Source organism: Nicotiana sylvestris, chromosome 3 (genome assembly GCF_000393655.2).
Source record: "Nicotiana sylvestris chromosome 3, ASM39365v2, whole genome shotgun sequence".
Classification (NCBI taxonomy): Eukaryota; Viridiplantae; Streptophyta; class Magnoliopsida; order Solanales; family Solanaceae; genus Nicotiana; species Nicotiana sylvestris.
In genome coordinates, this window is record NC_091059.1 from 204316416 (window position 1) to 204335819 (window position 19404).

General features: G+C 35.2%; 2 protein-coding genes across 2 annotated transcripts; one reads left to right on the forward strand and one right to left on the reverse strand.

Moving 5' to 3' along the window:
• Nucleotides 1-1888: 1888 nt before the first annotated feature.
• On the reverse strand, nucleotides 1889-6637 carry LOC104242189 (uncharacterized). The gene is made up of 7 exons (XM_009797213.2): nucleotides 6352-6637; nucleotides 5920-6251; nucleotides 5315-5665; nucleotides 4598-4734; nucleotides 4139-4376; nucleotides 2686-2903; nucleotides 1889-2590 (listed from the first exon to the last, which is right to left on the reverse strand). The coding sequence occupies exons 1-7, from the start codon at nucleotides 6495-6497 to the stop codon at nucleotides 2336-2338; spliced, it is 1677 nt and encodes a 558-aa protein (XP_009795515.1). The 5' UTR covers nucleotides 6498-6637; the 3' UTR covers nucleotides 1889-2335.
• A 4104-nt stretch (nucleotides 6638-10741) lies between these two features.
• LOC138888592 (uncharacterized) lies at nucleotides 10742-11299 on the forward strand. Its single transcript, XM_070170482.1, has one exon. The coding sequence runs from the start codon at nucleotides 10742-10744 to the stop codon at nucleotides 11297-11299; it is 558 nt and encodes a 185-aa protein (XP_070026583.1).
• The last annotated feature ends 8105 nt before the right edge of the window (nucleotides 11300-19404 follow it).

A 19404-nucleotide genomic window follows, 5' to 3' on the forward strand; every position in this document is an offset into this window, starting at 1 on the left:
GGCCAAGTCTCAGAAGTCCATCTAATTAGGAAGGCAAGAAGTAAATTATAGTTTTGATTCTTTCAGTAATATCTCGCGTGAATTTCAATTAGAACCTCAAAGTTATAGTTTGGATTCTTTTCAATTAATCTTTTTACGCTGAAGATAAATTGGATGTTTTCAAAAATGGGTAAAATAAATAAAGACATTTGTTACCTAAATACTTCAACTTAGTCTTCAAAAGTTTAAAGATCTTGACGAGTCTTGAAGTAGCGGACATTTGTAGGCATATAAATTTTATTGGAATTAAATCCGTAAAATAATTGGGACTATATTTTAAAATTCAAGATATATCAGTTCAAATAAATTTATTTGGATTAATTATAAGCCCAATATATATGGATTAAATAAATAAGCTTTAATCCATTGGGCTAGTCCATTTAATTGGGCTAAAGTGATGAGCCCACTTCATTAAGCCCAAGATGTCATATTCCTAGAGGCCTAGTTTGGTGCCACGTGTCAAATGACATGGCGCACCAAGTCAAACGGAAGAGCCAATAGGATCACACCACGTGTCAAAATGACAAGGCATGCCAAGTCACATTAAATAGCCAATAAAATCTCGCCACGTGTGCAAGTGACATGTTCTGGCCAATTAAATGCGGTCATGTCACACTTCAATGTGATTGGTCGGAAAGAGTTTGTTCTTATCATAACTCTTCATTTCCACAACTATAAATAGGGGGTCTTCATAACTCAGAAAGGGATCAGAAGTTATAACAAGAAGCAAGAGAGAGCTCGTGGATCAAACACCGCAAATTCCTTCACAAGTTTCAAGCTTCAAGCAATCAAGTTCAAGTTCAACAAATCAAGTTCAAGTTCAAGAACGAAGAACAAATCAAGTTCAAGCTCAAGAACGAAGAACAAATCAAGGTTCAAGGAGTGTGAGTTCAAATCAAAGTTCGTTCTAGTTGAATTCAAGATCATCGTTCGTGGCAACAAACATAGATTCAAGATTAAGCTCAAATACCCTTGAATTTATTTACAATTGGAAAGAAGAATCAGAGGATCCATAGAGATTGTAACACTCAAATATTCGAAATAAAATACTACGATTATTGCCATATTTTTTATCTTAATTTTATTTTCTCGACACAAATTTATTGTTTACAGGACGGTCTAGGGTTACCTCAGCCCAAAAGTCACCTCATAATAACGACGGCCCATATGCAACATGTTATCAGTGAAAAAGAAAATAAAACTGAGATGACAAGGCATCTATTGGCTCTCCAGATGCATCTCTTACTGTTGATCGTTTTTGTTTATTGGGTGTTCTTCAATTACTGAAAAGACCAAATTTAGATCCTAAACGTGCCATGTGCTGCAAACCTTTTTCTTTTATTTTAGTGCACAGTTTACACTACGAGGGTATTTGTCTAAGTTTATAAGCTGTAAAACGACTTATAAATACTTTTTGACTTATTTATGTGTTTGGTAAACACTCAAAGTGCTTATAAGCTAAAATAAGTCATAAGTCATAAGTTGATCACCCCAACTTATAGATTTTTAGCTTATAAACACTTTTAGTTTGATCAAGGCTTTTACTAATTTATCCTTAATAATATTTTCTACTTCACAAAATATTTTTCCCAAAATGAATTTTCTAATTTTCTTTTCATTCCATATTAGTTGTTCATCTTTTTCTTTACAAAAAAACTTTTTAATTTATAATCATTTGTAAAGTTTTTAAGGATATTTTAGTCATTTTAATAAAATAACAATTTGTCAACACTTTTTTTATTAAACACATCAACTACTTATTATCAGTTTCAGCACGTCTATTCAAACACGTAAATGCTTATTTAAAAAATCAGGTTCAGCACTTAAACATACTTTTCAACACTTCAAATTTATCAGCTATTTACAATCAACTAATCCAAACGGGCTCTACATGTGCAGCTTTGCCTTTTAATTCAACTCGGATAAACCCCTAATATTCAAAAGAAGTAAAAGCTACATCCCCTGTCACTACATCATCATCCATCCTTTTCATTTGCCTTTGCTTTTTTCTCTTTATTTTTTTGGTTGATGAATCGAAACTACAAGGGAATGAATTTTAGTGCATCATGGCGGTAAGGTTACTCTGCCACTTACAATACTCTTGTCATGTATTTATATTGTATGTTCTCTTTGTTTATTCACTACCTACAATCAAAATTGTTTCTTGAAAATACAATCAGTTATCCAAATTCCACCAATTATTCTTGTCATCCCCACATGCATTCAACTTACTTTCTAACCCTTATTTCTCTTTTTCTAGTAATTGTACAGTTATTTACAGAAGAATTACTACTATTTAACTAGTGTGGGCTGGGAAGAAAAGTGGTGAAGAATCTCTGCATAATTTGGCATCAGAAACTCTAACTTTACTCATCTTGTCTTCGCACCAATGCAATTGCTCATCATTCAGTTCACTCATTCTCAATACCCTTGACACTACTTTTAAGTCTATTAATCCCATCAATATCTCCATCTCTTCCTCTTCTTTTAATTTTCTTTTCCCCAAACTGCATTTCCCTGACCGGCGTAGATCTTTTACCCTTGACTTTTTCTGCACATCAAAATTATTTTAATTTTGCAATTTGTTTTAACAAAAGGGAACAGATAATTAATATAGACATATTATATATATATATACACACTTGCCTTTTTGTTTACTTTCTTGAGCAAGAGGAGAAGAGTTGGGTCAGCAGAACCTCTTTTGTTTTTCCTAAACAAAGCTGCCACCAATACTTGGCAACGATTCTTCTTGTCCGCCTTAAGGAAATTCATAAATGTTCTGATTGCTTCTTCCATTATACGAAGAAATGAATTTGAAGATATTCTTGAGCAAAAATTTTCCTGTCCTTTTTCCTCATCCGAATCTACTCAAAATAAATAGAATGAAATGCGTTAATTTTTAGATTAGTTTGAAACAGGGAAATGCATAAGTAACCCCGATCTATATCCGGATTTTCAACTACACACTTTATCTTTGCAGGAATCCTATTATCCCGTAACTTTTTTTAAATGGAATAAATATCATCCTAAAATTAGACAACCAAACTCTTGGCAAGTGGTGAACTACACACTCTGTCACATGTATATTTAGTACTTTTTTTAATTCTTTCTTCTTTTTCTTATCCTTTTTTCCAATTTCTTATTATTTCATTCCCTTTCTTTTTGTTTTGGTCACCGGCGTCATAAAATGGTGGTCGTCGGAATTTCAAGGACACCATTTTTTTCAGCGAAATATTTTTATCCCAATTTGAGTGTGTTTTGCTTTTTATATATATATAGAGAAAGTGTAAATTATGCGTGGGAGGAAGAACAAAAGAAAGAAAAATGAATATAAGCTGAGAAGACCTTTTTCAGTAAAAGTTTTAATACCTCAATTTTTTCCGGCGTGGGAAGGTTTTCCGATAATGAATTTTCCCCCCCAAATATGAGTATATTTTGCTTTGCTTATGAATAGATCTTTTTGAGAGTTTAATTTGTGCGTGAAAAGGATAGAAAGAGGAAAAAGAAAAACAGAATAAATGGAAGAAAAACAGTGAGACAAAGTTGCCGGTGAATGAATATCAGCCGGAATTAGATAAGAAATGAAAAAGGAAGCAAAAGAAAAAGGAAATGGAAAAGGAAAAGGAAAAGGAAAAAAAGTAAGAAAAAATGGTAAAAAAGCAAAAAGAAAAATCTGGAAAACTCTCCCAAAGAGCGTGAAATACACACACTCTGTCACGTTAGCTTTAAGGGTGCAAATAATTCTACTTTAAAATAGTTTATGAGGGTAATAAAAATCCCGCAAAGGTAGAGTGCGTAATGAGAATCCGGGTATAAGTCAGGGGGTCTTGTGCATTTTCCTAAAAACATTGTATCTATTGGAACAATTTTGTCTTTGGAGACGGAAACCAAAAAAAAAAAATTAATTATAAACACTAATAGTGTAAAAAAGATTCACTATTATTATACTTGTATGTGTTATAACAAGTCATTTACATGCTTGTAGGTTACTTATTCATGCATGTTATTAATTACTTGTAAAAGACTTTTGAGTGAAGTATTAGTACTGCAAAAATTCTTTACACTGTCAAAATTTAAACCCAAAAGAAAAAGGGGTTACCTCGATATTCAGGGACTTGAAGCAACTTAGGAGCTAAGCTTCTCATCCTAGCATAAATCTCAGGTCTTTTACCATGTTCATACGGCTCATTCTCAACATATCTTTGTAAAAGCACTTGAAATTGTTGAAATTGCTGAGCTATATATGCAGGACAACCTGGGTCCTCTTCTTCACGAGAAGCTCTTAGGCTTTTGAAGTATTTATAATTCCAGCTCAGTGCTTCCCATGCTAAGCATACCTATATATAATACAGAGGCGTATTCAGATTTTAAATTTGATAGGTTTAATATGTATGCTCTCAACGCCAAATCCATTGCACTTTTTCATTTATGGGTTAATAACTTGGTTTTATTGAAATTTAGTGATTTTTCATAGTACATATTTATGTTCTGTGTTAAAAGTTGTGTTCAGTTGAACCTGTTGGGACTACAATGCATCCGCCTCTGCATACGTACGTACCTGTGCTACATAAGCAGCCTCCAATTCATGATACGGGTTTTGACGAAAATCCGATGATTTCCTGTTCTTTGTTGCCAATTTATAGACAATCCTGTCTGATATTGATCTTGGACATGATTGAATGGATCTAAGTGATTCTGAAATTGAGTTATTAGCTTCATTAGTCTAAAATAAGAAAACAGATGGAAAAATTCAGATAATAATTGGAAATTGGGAGCTTTTTTTCAAATATTTGTTTATAAGTTTTCTACTCATAAAACTTCAAATTCTTTTAAAATGCATGTCCAAATACATTTCAACGTTCAAAAACTATTTTTCATTTCATCTTCAAAAACTTATTTTTTTCAAGTTTCAACTAAATCTATGTCTAAACGCTAGCTAAATCTAAGCAAAAGCAAGCTTAAGCGGAAAATTTTATTTTGTGTCTCATACAACTGACACTAGTTGTATGAGGCAACTTTTTTGTCTCGCAATTTTGTGGACCCAGAAATGTAAGATTGTGGTCTACAAATTTGTGAGACAAAAAGGAGTCTCATGAGTTGTATGAGATACAAAATAAAACTTCTCGGCTTAAGCCTTGTTGGTCAGAGATACTGGATATTTGTGCCGATATAAATAGTAAGTGTCATATAAAATAGTCGAGGTATATGTATGGCCCGACATTACTGTTATTAAAAAAATAAGAAGGATAAAGCAGGGAAAGTTTAATATTAGTACCTGTTTCATGGAGTTTTTGTGTGCTGATTCTATCTAAAAATAGCATTTCTTCATCATATTTTTGGAAGATAGTGTAAGACTCCCATTTGGGGCAACTTCTCCTTGAAGAGGAAGAAAATGGATCTTCAGAGTCTTTAATGGAGTTTCTATATTCAGAGGAGCTCTTAGAAGTGGAGTCAACAGTATAAGAATCCCCATATATTTCATCAATATCCTCGTTTTTTTGGAATTGGAATATTTTCTTGCTCTCTAACTTGGATGGTGCATAAACCAAGAAATTTTCCTCTCGACAGAGTAATTTATTACTCTTCTTAACTTTCTTGTGTTTCTTCATTTCCCTATAACACTTTCCTGCATCACATAAGCAAGAAATTAAAGCTTTTTTTTTACCAGAAAATCTGCAGCCGCAAGTCACATAGGAGATAAAAACCGCACTAGGCAAGCCCGATGCGAAGGTTGTCGGCAAGGGAAATCGATCTCAAGTCTCTCATGTGAAAAATCACTCACCTAACCAACTTAGCGAGAGGGCAATTAAGGCTTTGAATGCCAAGAAATTAACACATCTTGTTGTTTTCTATGATGAACAAATTAAACATTATAAGTACCATGATTAATGCCGTTTGTTTGAGAATCACAATTATAAGAATCCGAATTGAGAATCTCCTCTTCATCATGATCACTGTGAACAGATTTTGAAGCTGGTGAACCATAAACCGAGTCTCCTTCGTCAGTGCCACAACTTTGTTTTGGACTCTGTTTCGCATAGCTAAATATCTGATTTTCTTGAGCATTTCCATTAGGCATGAACACCAATGTTTCACTTTCCCTGAATGTTTCTGTTACAAAATGATTTTCCTGCCCTGTTTCAGCATCATTATGATAATATTCATTTTCTTCGTCCGAAAACTCAGCAAATTCATATCCATTTTCTCGATTCCTGCAAAAATCCACAATATGTTTGTCAACATATATGAAAATTGAAAAATTCAAATTAAATGAAAAGGAGGGGGGAATTTGAAGTAGTAGTAAATATTTACCTCCAGAAAAATGGATTTCCACCAAGAAAATAAAAAAGCTTGGCAAGTAAAATGGAAGTGAAGTAAGAGAAGATGAGGAAGAGTTGAAAGGAACTGGAGACATTGTAAAAAAACTTTGCAATAATTTCTTCATCAGGACATTGCATTGTTTTCAGGAGGAGAAGCGGCAAAGTTTTTTGAGTTTATTAGCGATGTCTCTTCTTTACTTAGGTAATTAAAGCAAAACAAAGTAGCACTAAATTTAAAAAGCTAAAGTCCATCCTTTAATTGCTTTCCCATATTTCCTTGTTTGTCAAGATGCTCCTTTGCCTTTTTTTCCTGTAGAGATCTACTTATATATTCCTTGCGCTTGAATATTTTTTTACCATACTTTAAGCAACGTAGTATCATTTTTTTTTTGGGGGGGGGGGGGATTCACTGATGACATAAATATTTTCTATATTATTAGTGTGTTTAACCTATTATATCATGTCAACTACCATTTTTATCATGTTACTAATCAATGCATATTATGAAAATTACATGTAATTGCCTTGTAAGTGATATATTTGTGTAAATATTTTTACATTATATATGAGTGCGTAGAACTTCTTCTTTTTTTCTTTTTTCTTCCCCTTAAATTTTCAATCTCCCGTAGGTAACCATCTTGGGTAGTTATGAGAAAAAAAAAACAAAAAACAAAAAAAACATTCACAGACTTGATAATCGTAAAAATTAATGAGATTTTTAAGCCATATGAAATATTTTTCTTACAGTGGACCATATATAGTCAGACCTCTCTATAACAATATTCATATATAACAACACTTCAAGGTAAAAGTTAACCTTTTTCGGAATCAATTTTTATGTTACGTTATAATATATGTTATTTATAACATCACTCTGCTATAACATTCAAAAATATTCATAACAAACGAGATTATTATAGAAAGGTTTGATTGTATAACATTACTTCGTTCAAGCCAAAAGGCACTTCGTAAGGCGAATTTCAAAAAATTTAAACCTGATTAGATTCTATAAACAAAGATGGAAAGTTAGATAGGAAATACTTGATTGGCTTTCTAGGAAATCTGTTTGTAAGGCAGGCGGTAGGGTTATACATAGGTCGGGTTGGTTCAAATTTTATAATTACCAAATCAAATTAATTGTGTCAGATTATTAAATCTAAAGATCAAACCAAACCAATAAAACTCAGGTTTCAATCTCGGGTTTTCTCGGGTTTTCGGATTTTTCGGATTTTTTCCCTCTTCGTAGAACAAAACATATAACTTGTGCTCAAAATATTTCATTAATCCTAGTAAGATACAACTATATAAAGTATTTTCCAAGAAAATAATACAAAATATGAGATTTGTCATGGCATTATCCTCAAATATTCAACAATAAAGACAATAAAATTATGTAATGTAAATATTGCTAATTAAAAAGCCATAATAAAAATAAACATAATTTAAAAGTACTAAGTCATGCTAAAATAAGTAGACTAATAAGAGAATATTAATTACATGACTAAACGCTAAAGAAAAAATAAAAATAGGTTATGCATTTTTATCTACATTATTGCAAAACAAAAAATAGATATTAAATTTCGTAGTATTAAATTGAATGTTTTTTGTTAGCATTAGTATTGATTTGATTTTGGTTTGGGCTTTTGTTAGCATTATTTAATTTCCTAATATTAATGGCTATAAAACTTATTGGAACATTTAAAAGTTCTAAATCCAATCTTGAAATAATACCTTAAAAGATAAAATTATGAATTTTTTTAAGAAATATTGATAAATTACACCACAATAAGTATATTTATATATTAAATATATCTAACAAATTCTATATATGTAATGTCGGGTTGGTTTGGTTTCAGTTTGACTTTCTTTAGTTAAAACCAAACCAAACCAATTATGATTGGTTTTTTTTCCAACACCAAACCAAATCAAACTAAACTATAGTCAGGTTTTTTTTCTCGATTTGACTTGGATTATCGGGTTGGTACGGTTTGTCGGCTTCCTTTGACCTTACGAGAGCTCTTTCCCACTTAATAGATTCATTCCTTCGTTATGACGGTTGTGGGTACCTGCCGTTCAGAGATGCTATCAGAGTAGGAAAATTAGCCAAGTTCTCCTGCCTAGTTTAGATAAAGCACCCCTAGCAGGCAGCTTCAATAAATAAAAGGAAGAGACCAAAACCCAGCCACACGCATCTGAATACCCATGTATCTTTCTCATTACAAAAGAATTATTAGGATACTCTGGTGCAGGCTAATTTTAAAGCCAAACATTATGAAAAACATACATATATACTGAAGTATATATGAAGCCCACATAAAATAAAAGTAAGAAAAGAAAAGTTTAATTTAATCGAGTATTATGCTCAAGTTTTTTCTTGGAGAAGTCTAGGATTGTCATTCTTTGCATCATATAGGAAGAAAGAGCCAAGGCAATATATAATTAATAAGACATTTTAAGCTTCTCATATGGGCTTTTATTCTTAGGATTTGATTTAAATACATCGACAATATGATTAGTTTTTAAGCGAGTATTATGCTTTAACTTGTTATAATAAATTATTTACTTTGTTTTTAATATTACTGAATAGGTAAATTATAGAAAGTTATGTATTATTATTTGTCATCTTAATTAACTTGATATTAAAAAGTTATACAGGAGAGTGTCAGTGTACAAGTTAAACTCTTAAATATATTGTCTATTGTCTCTAACTTGGCCCCAAAGATTTGTCAGGATATGCTTCACGCTACGAGGAGGATGTTCAAGTTCTTTAATTTGTGGGGACAGCATCCTATCCTAACCGTGTTTAATGCACTAAATAAGATCCTTAAAATAAACAAGTCAAAGGTTGATTAATTGACTCCAATACTTCCACATATGCCGGTTACACATTTAGGTTGCAATTATACAATGTTGATTCTATAGAGGAAGTTCAGTGACACACTAGCGTAAAATTAATCAATTTATGATAAATTTTCACTTGTGTCTCTCTGTTCTATATATATGAATCTGGATTAGTAATAAATTTAGCAGATCTCGGATGGGATGAGAAAGATGTCTATAGTAGACTATCCCAATTTAAATTTGTTCTGCTGTGCATATTTTTGTATATATATATCAAAGAAACTCATGTATATATAGCTAGAAGCCTTTGTTTCTAATTCTTGTATTCACCTGTGGAAAGTTGGGGACTGACACAAATTAACTTGCTCTTGTTGACAGTTCTTGTATTCGAGTCTGCTAACAAAAGAGGTGTGAACGAAAAATGGTGGGAAAAAAAGAAATAGAGGGGAGTGAAATTTTAAATGAGTTCATTTTACTAATGCACTTTGTCCCTCATTGGTAGACGGAAAGAAAATCTTTGTGTATATATAAAGAAGCTCATCTTTTAGCTCTTAAAGAGTTAAGAAGAAGGCAAGCCTCGTGTCATCGCTCGTTCGCTCGGCTTCGGCTTCGGTCATTGATTGATTAATCTTTTTGGACAAAATTCTTTTTAAATATTTAATTAATAAATGAAAATTCAATCCGAAATAACTCATGACCCGCGACCTGGTCCGGTTCGGCCCGTTTTCTTTTTCGGATTATTTTAAATCCATTTAAATTTTCCCGCAATATTTCCAACATCTATGGCTGTTTTGAAACAGTGTCAAACATGTTCCAAGAGCTATGACTGTTCTGAAAGGTTGCAAATATTTTCAGAAACAGTACCAAATTGGCTATAAATATTCCTTCAAATCCCAGAATATTTACTTATGAAATTTTCTGATAATCTTCTTCTTCTTCTGCACAAAAATTTCAGTGTGTTTTACAGCCTTCGAGTGGTTCACTGTTCATCGGCATTTTTGGTACCAACATTCTGGTGAGTTAAATCGTTCTATCTTGGGAGGATATATTCTAGAACCTCGGGTACTTGAGGGGAGTAACTTCCTTAAGGACACACTGTATATTCAGTGGACCCGATTTGTTCCTATACCGTTTTCAAAATTTATTTTGAAGTTCAAATACTGTTTTCAAAATTTATTTCTACTAACTTTCTATTTCTGTTTTTAGAAAGATTATTGTTTTATTTATTTACAGCAATACAGATTAATAACAATCTTAAGGAAACTACTTTATTATATTTTGTATTCTGTTTGTGGAGATTAAAACCTGTGTGGTTTTCTACTCCGTCAGAATTTTACTATTCTGATTTGAAGATATAAAAACTTCATCAGAGTATTGAAATTCAGAAACGATTTGAAGAGCATAAAAACTTCATCGTTTTTCTGTAAAACAATATAGAAAAACTTTGGTTGTTTTTTATTACGTACTGTTTATTGATTACAGTATTATTTACTGTTTTGGTTTTGCCATTAATTGAACTCTTCTGTTGTTGACAGTGAGAAATGGCAATTGATAATGGAAATCCTTCTGCGACTGTTGGTGCAACGACGATAGCCTCGTCAAGCCGCACTGTTGTTCCTCTGGCCGAGAAACCGGAGAAATTTTCTAGAGCCAACTTTAAAGGATGGCAGCAAAGGGTGTTCTTCTGTCTTACCACACTTGATATGCAGAAATTCACTAGTGAAGAGCCTCTAGTGCATGTTGCAGACATGTCGGACAATGAAAAGTTCATGGTTGTTGAGGCTTGGAAGCAGGCGGATTTTCTTTGCAAAGGCTATATCTTAAGTGCTTTAGAGAATGACTTGTACAGTGTGTACAATGCAATGAATACTTTGAAAGAATTATGGGACGCACTTGAGAAGAAGTACAAGACAGAAGATGCATGCTTGAAGAAGTTCGTGGTTGCCAAGTTTCTAGACTATAAAATAATAGACAGCAAAACTGTGGGAACCCAAGTTCAGGATCTTCAACTTAATTTTCACGACCTTATTGTTGAAGGTACGGTCGTGAATGAAGCATTTCAAGTGGCTGCTATGATTGAAAAATTGCCTCCTTCGTAGAGAGATTTCAAGAACTATCTTAAGCACAAGTGCAAAGAAATGAAGTTAGAAGATCTTGTGATATGTCTAAAGATCGAGGAAGACAACAAAACAACCGAGAAGAAGTCTTGTAGAAATTCAACGATCATGGGAGCTAATATCGTTGAGGAGACTGCTCCAAAAAGTAAGAAGACGAAGAGGTCTTCTGGACAAACTAAGAAGCAGAACAAAAAGAAATTCAAGGTCAGCTGCTACAATTTGGAAAAGTTGGTCACAAAAGCCCTGATTGTCGTCTCCCGAAAAAGGATAATAAGAAGGGACAAGCCAACATAGTGGAGAAGAATGATGACATTGATGATCTTTGTGCAATGATTTCGGAATGCAACCTAATTGAAAATCCGAAGGAGTGGTGGATTGACTCCGGAGCCACTCGACATATTTGTGCTATCAAAGAAGCATTTGTGACTTACTCTACTGCTGGTCCCGAAGAAGAAATTTCCATGGGAAATAATGCAACAACCAAGATTGAAGGTTATGGGAAGATATTCCTGAAGATGACTTCCGGCAAGGTGTTAACGCTCAACAACGTTCTTCATGTTTCTACTATTAGGAAGAATTTAGTTTCTACTTCTTTACTTGTAAAGAATGAATTCAAATGTGTATTTGTTTCTGATAAAGTTGTTGTAAGCAAGAACAAAATGTATGTTGGAAAATGCTACCTCATGGAGGGCCTTGTCAAACTAAATGTAATGGTTGTTGACAGTATGAATAAAATTTCAGATTCTTCTTATTTATTGGAGTCAAATGATTTATGACATATTCGTTTAGGACATGTCAATTATAAAACCTTGCGAAAGTTAATTAATTTAGAAGTATTGCCTAAATTCGAGTGTAATAAATTGAAATGTCAAATATGTGTTGAATCTAAGTTTGTAAAACATCCTTATAAGTCTGTTGAAAGGAATTCAAATCCTTTAGACTTAATTCATACTGACATTTACGATATGAAGTTGACACCATCTCGAGGTGGAAAAAGTATTTTATTACTTTTATTGACGATTGCACTAGATATTGTTATGTTTATTTGCTTAATAGTAAGGATGAAGCAATTGAAGTATTTAAACAATACAAGAATGAAGTGGAGAATCAATTGAATAAAAAGATCAAAATGATTAGAAGTGATAGAGGTCGAGAATATGAATCTACATTGCAGAAATATGTTCGGAATATGGAATTATCCATCAAACTACTGCACCTTACACACCTCAATCCAGCGGAATTGCGGAAAGGAAAAATTGGTCCTTAAAGGAAATAATGAATTTTTTATTAATAAGTTACGTATTCCCGCAGAGTTTGTGGGGGGAAGCTCTCTTTACAGCTAACCGAATACTCAACAGAGTACCCCACAACAAAACGCAATCTATTCCATATGAAAAATGGAAAGGAAGAAAACCCAACTTGAAATATTTCAAAGTGTGGGGGTGTCTAGCAAAGGTACAAGTTCCTTTACCTAAAAAGGTTAAAATCAGACCAAAAATTGTAGATTGCGTTTTCATTGGATATGCTACAAACAGTAAAGCATGTCGGTTTTTGGTTCATAAATCCGATAATCCCGAGATTCATGTTAATACGATAATGGAATCAGATAATGCTGAATTCTTTAAAAGCATCTATCCACATAAAACTGAATGCGAGTCGTTAAGTGAAAGACCTAAATGACCTCGGGAAGAACCAAAGGAAAATACTCAAAGTATAGAAGATCCAAGGCGTAGCAAAGGTCAAAGAATATCTACTTCCTTTGGACCAGATTTTGTGACATTCTTGCTTGAAAATGAGCCTCAAACTTTTAAAGCAGCTATGTCGTCTTCTGATTCAGCATTTTGGAAAGAGGAAGTTAATAGTGAGATTCAATCAATTTTGGATAACCATACATGGGAATTGGTTGATCTTCCTCTAGGAAATAAGCCTTTAGGTTCGAAATAGATCTTTAAACGAAAAATTAAAGCTGATGGCACTATTGACAAATATAAGGCAAGACTTGTTGTCAAAGGTTATAGATAAAAGGAAGGCCTTGATTACTTTGACACTTACTCGCCAATAACAAGGATAACATCTATTAGGGTGTTAGTGGCACTAACAGCTATGTATGGTCTTGAAATCCATCAAATGGATGTTAAAACAACTTTCTTAAATGGAGAATTGGAGGAAGAGATTTACATAGAACAACCTGAGGGTTTTGTGGTTCCTGGTAAAGAAAAGAAAGTGTGCAAACTTGTTAAGTCGCTTTATGGACTTAAACAAGCACCCAAACAATGGCATGCAAAATTTGACCAAACAATGTTGGGAAATGGATTTAAAATCAACGAGTGTGACAAATGTGTTTACATTAAAAATACTCCAGGTCATGAAGTCATTGTTTGTTTATATATTGATGACATGTTGATAATAAGTAAAAGTATGGCAGATATAAATGCTACAAAGCGCATGTTGGCTAGCAAATTCGACATGAAAGACTTAGGAGTTGCTGATGTGATCTTAGGAATCAGAATTCACAAGACTCCACAAGGTCTAGCATTATCACAGTCTCACTACATTGAAAAGGTACTTGACAAGTTTAAGTATTTGGATTTCAAAATTGCCAAGACTCCAATTGATGTGAGTTATGCACTTCAAAAGAATGAAGGTAAAAGTGACCCACAACTGGACTATGCAAGAGTATTGGGAAGTTTGATGTATATCATGAATTGTACGCGACCAGATATAACATGTGCTATTAGCAAACTGAGTCGGTTTACAAGTAATCCCAATCAAATACATTGGATGTGTAACGACCCGACCGGTCGTTTTGAGCTTTTTTACTTTGCTCCCCAGTTCTCGGGATGACAAACCCCACGTGATGTATTATGACTTATGTAAATCGTTGGTTTTGATTTTCAGGGTAATCGAAATGAATTTGGAAGAATAGTTCTCAATTTGAAACTTAAAATTTGAAAAGTTTGCCAAGATTTGAGTTGTTGGTATATGATCTCATATCGGAATTTTTATGATTTGGTTAGCTCCGTTTGGTGATTTGGGACTTAGAAGCATGATCAACATGCATTTTGGAAGTCCGTGGAAGGTTTAGGCTTGAATTGACGAAATTGAGATTTTGGCGTTTTCCGGTTGATAGGTGAGATTTTGATATAGGGGTTGGAATGGAATTTCGAAAGTTGCAGTAGCTTCGTTGTGTCATTTGTGACGTGTGTGCAAAATTTCAGGTCATTCGGACGTGGTTTGGTTGGGTTTTTAATCAAAAGCGTAATTCGAAAGATTTTGGAATTCTTAGACTTGAATTCGATGCAAATTTGGTGTTTTAATGTTGTTTTGAGCATTCCAAAGATTGGAACGAGTTTGAATGATGTTATGGGATATATTTGCATGTTTGGTTGAGGTCCCGAAGGCCTTGGGTGAGTTTCGGGTGGTCCATCGGGCCATTTCATGTTTTGAAAAGTTGCAGAAATTGTTGATCAGTGTTGCAGAGAAAATGGCCTTCGCGTTCGCGAAGGGTTAGCTGGTGAAGGCTGGAATTTTAGCCTTCGCGCTCGTGAGGCAGGCTCTGTGTTCGTGAAGGGGCTGTGTGATTAGTCATCGCGTTCGCGTGAAGTGGACCGTGTTCGCGTAAGAGGAACTGGGCAGCTGAGCTTCAGGGTGTTTATTCATCGCGTTCGCGATAGAGGTTACACGATCGCGAAGGGTTAGTCTGTGGAAGCATCGTGTTCGTGAGTGGCAAGACGCGATCGCGAAGAAGGATTTTTGGTCAAAGATGGATTTTGCTTCGCGAACGCGAGGCTTTGACCGCATTCGCGAAGAAGGGTTTTGATGCCTGGGCAGAATGTTTAAATAGTCACTGTCCATGGATTTGGGGCTAACTTTCACCATTTTTGGGCGATTTTGGAGCTTTTTTAGAGGATTTGAAGAGGGATTCAAGAGGATAACACCAGGAGGTAAGATTTTTGAACTCAATACTCGATTCTTGTGTGAATTCTACCTAATTAATCGTGGAAATTAAGCTTAGAATTGAGGAATTAGGGCTTGAATTTGGAGAGTGTAAATTGAGGATTTGAAGGGGCAATTAAGGTCTGATTTTGATGTTCTTGGTATGTATAGACTCGTGAGAGGATGAGGATTCTATTTATGTGACTTTTATCGGATTCTGAGACGTGGGCCCGGGGGCCGGGTTTGAGCAATTTCGGGATTTTTGATGTAAATTAGATATTTTCGAGTAGGCTTTGTTCCCTTAGAATATTTTAATAGTTATGTACTGATTGTGGCTAGATTTGGAGTATCCGGAGGTCCATTCATGGGGGAAAAGGTATCACGGGCTAGAGTTTGGACCGGATCGAGGTAAGTAATGATTGTAAATGCTGTCCTGAGGGTTTGAAACCCCGGATTTCACATCGTTGTGCTATTTTGCGGTGACACACATGCTAGATGACGAGCGTGGAGTCGTGCACCATTGGGGAATGTGACTTGGTCCGTCCCGTACGACTGTTAAGTCACGTATTTTATTTGAAATCTTATGATATTCCATATTTTAGAGATTGATATTACATCTTGGGCTGTATGCCATGTTTGGGGCCTTGTGCCGACCTGTTGAGACCCTTAGAGCATTTTCACTATTTTTTCCTCACTCTATTTGTTTTGAAAGAATATCCTCAGTCTTGTTTTACATGTTATTGTTTAAATCTGGTTTTATTACTTTACTTCTTAAAATGTGAAAACTGTTTGGGCTGAGTTCCCTGTTTTACTGATGATCTGACTGATTGTGAGGTTGATAATTGAGATAGACCGAGGGTCTGATTGTGAGGTTGATGACTGAGATAGACTAAGGGTCAGATTGTGAGGGTATTGACTGAGATAGACCGATGGTCTGATAGTGAGGTTAATGACTGAGAGAGGCCGAGGGCCTGGTTGTGAGGATTATATATTTATGGATCGAGATGCACGCCGCAGCAATATATATATGTATGTATATGGATCGGGCTGCACGCCGCAGGGATATGTTGGATCGGGCTGCACGCTGCAGCGATATAGCGCTTGGGCTGTAGGAGTCCCTCCGGAGTCTGCACACCCCCAGTGAGCGCAGTCGACTATATATATGGATCAGGTTGCACGCCATAATGATATACGGATCGAGTTGCACGCCGCAGTGGTTACTATATGGTACTTATTGAGTGTGAGCATGGACTGATGAGAGTTGAGTCTCAAGTGACTGAGAGGCTTGCCCGATGGGCTGTATACATATATGAGTAATGCTTTGCCCGAGGGGCTTGTTTTGATGTAATTGTTGTTTTCACTCCTCTTTATACTGAGCCTCTGTTGAAACTGTTGAACAAATATTTTTAAACAACTTTCATTTAAGCTGGAGTTTATATAAGATATTCGATATTTAATCACTGAGTTGGCTTTGTTATTTCCACTAAGATTTTTATGTTATGATGTGTTTATGATTCCTGTTTTGCCTAAGGGGCTATTTACGAACTATATTTTGCCCGAAGGGCCGATTATGATTCTCATCTCTTTTATTATAAATGGTATTGAACCCCTATTGAAACTTCTGGAAAACATTTTAAATGATTTTTACCAAAGGCTGGATTTTAAATGAGACGATTGACTCATATTCTGATTTGAAAGCCCCTTGTGCTTATTTAGTTAATCATAAATGTGGATTCATCGTTTCCTACTGCTCAGTCTTTATTTACTCTTATTACTTACTAGGTTGGAGTATTCACATTACTCCCTGCACCTCGTGTTCAAATTTAGGTATTTTGGAACCCGGTAGCGGGTGTTGATTGCCTAGATGCGGAATCATCAGAGTTAGCAAGGTGGCTGCACGACGTTCGCAGCACTACTTCCTTCCTCTTATTTTCATTGTTTTACTTAGTACATTTTTTACTATTTTATTGTATTCAGACCTTGGTAGATGCTCATGACTAGTGACACCCCGATGTCGGGCTTGTGTAATTATTCCGCACTTTTCTTTTAAATTTTCATTATGAGATTATTGTTTATAAATGGTATAAAAACAACTTTTATTGGAAAATGGTTGATTCGAGAGTTGTGTCGGCTGCCTAGTTTCACGATAGGCGCCATTACAACTGGATCGGTTTTAGGTCGTGACAAGTTGGTATCAGAGCCTAGGTTACATAGGTCTCACGAGTCATGAACAAGTTTAGTAGAGTCTTGCGGATCGGTATGGAGACGTCTGTATTTATCCTTAGGAGGCTGCAGAACCTTTAGGAAAAACTTCACCTTTTTGAATTCTTATCGTGCGTTCTTGATTCAGCTTGAAAAGTAACTCTTTGAATTCCTTCCACGCATTCGTATGCATACATGAGCGCTCGATATCAGATGTGAATCGATGGCTTGTGATTCCCCGATCAAGGTGCGAGATGCGATCTCTGTGTGTTGATGTCAGGCTAGTCTGGAAGACTTGAGGCCGGATTTTTGCTTATAGCTCAAGCCCTGAGCTGTTGATTTCGTGAGCACGTGCTTCTGGATCTATATGTTCTATTGTGTCCCTATTAAGGGGAGTAATGACTGGATAGCTACGTGATGAGTATGTTATGACTGCGAGGTGTATTCATATGATTTGGAAATAACGAGAAGGGTCTGCTGGAGGATAAAAGAACTATTAGGCACTTGATTTTCATCTCAATTTGAGGTATAGCGCTGAGTTATGGGTGTGTGAAGAATCTTTTCATGTGTTCTAGTTGGGAGTGAAGTAAATTTCATGTACAGTATGAGTTCAGACTCTAGAAGATTAAGTAACTGCGTAATGTTTAGGACGGTGGAAGGTATATCGAAATGTTAGTTTGAGGCAAAGCAGGTGGGGTTATCTCCCGCGGAGTGTTCTGAAGTTGTGTGATCCTTATGTTGTCTGTTAGAAGATCTCATTTACAAGTAAATTATATGTGTTGGAATTTAAATTTGAGTCACTTAAGAGAGTGGGGTTCAACTGTTATGAGAGTGAATACGAAATTTTCATAAGATTTAAAGTACCAGGTGGTCTGTGTTTCATGAGTGTATGAAGGGTTGAGTTTAAATCTCACTATGGTATTATGGCAGCAATAGAGTATATACGTTATGAGTTATTGTATGTGTTTTGGTCTATGACTTCGAACCAAGTGGGGGAGTCTGCTATTGATTAGTTGATTGCGCAGTTATTGCTATGTTGGTTCCAGTTTGAGGCATATTGGTGAATCAGTTATGGCCTACGGAGATTGAGACCGAGGATGGCTCGAGTAAAGGAAAATTTTGACAAAAGTTGTAGTATGCTTCATAGGTTTGTGAGAATCACAGGATGTCTTGAGTTGTTGTTGGTAAAGGATGCTTGGTGTATAGAGTAGGAAGTTGCTTGGTTGTATCGGGATGAGGTTGCATTCTGTAGTATCTGAAGTGCTAATGAGGCACAGGTTGTTCGGTTCTTTTGATCGGGCTAATTGCGGTTTGAGTAGAGTGGATGACTCTCGAGAATGATTCTAATGTGTTCAAAATTTTCATGTAACAATTGGGTATTTTCAAGTTGTATATGTGGCTAGAACTGAGTTTTCATTGGAAGATGTCAAGACTTGTGGTATTTTCTATATTAATTATGGGATTCTATGTATCAGTATCGGGAAGGTAAAGGTAACGAATTTAGATCCGCAGGAAGTCTCTTTAGAGTAAAGTATTTTGAACGTGGTGCTTTTGGGAATATTTAAGAGAGTATTCAGCGGCTTATAAGTTTTAGACTGTGTGGTTTTGTGCTTGGGTCTCGTGTTGTGAGTCTGGTTGAGGAATTGTGGTGTTGTAGCAAGAAGAAGTGTCAAGCTGACGGTAGATCAGAAGGAAACTCGGATAGATGAGATAGCTGGTAGTAGGCCGAGTCGGTATGGTAAGGATATGATTAGTTCTTGGATGCTTATGAGGTAATGAGTTTCTACAGGTGTTTCGCGGCAATTCTTTTGGGTTCTAGTGACCTGTGTAACTCGGTTGAGTTAGAAGGATTCAGTCCTGACGGTTTAGTGTTGTGCAAATGGAACTCAGAGAGTTCTAGATGGTTTCTACCACAGTTAGAGAGGTATATTTTTCCTATTGGCATGAGG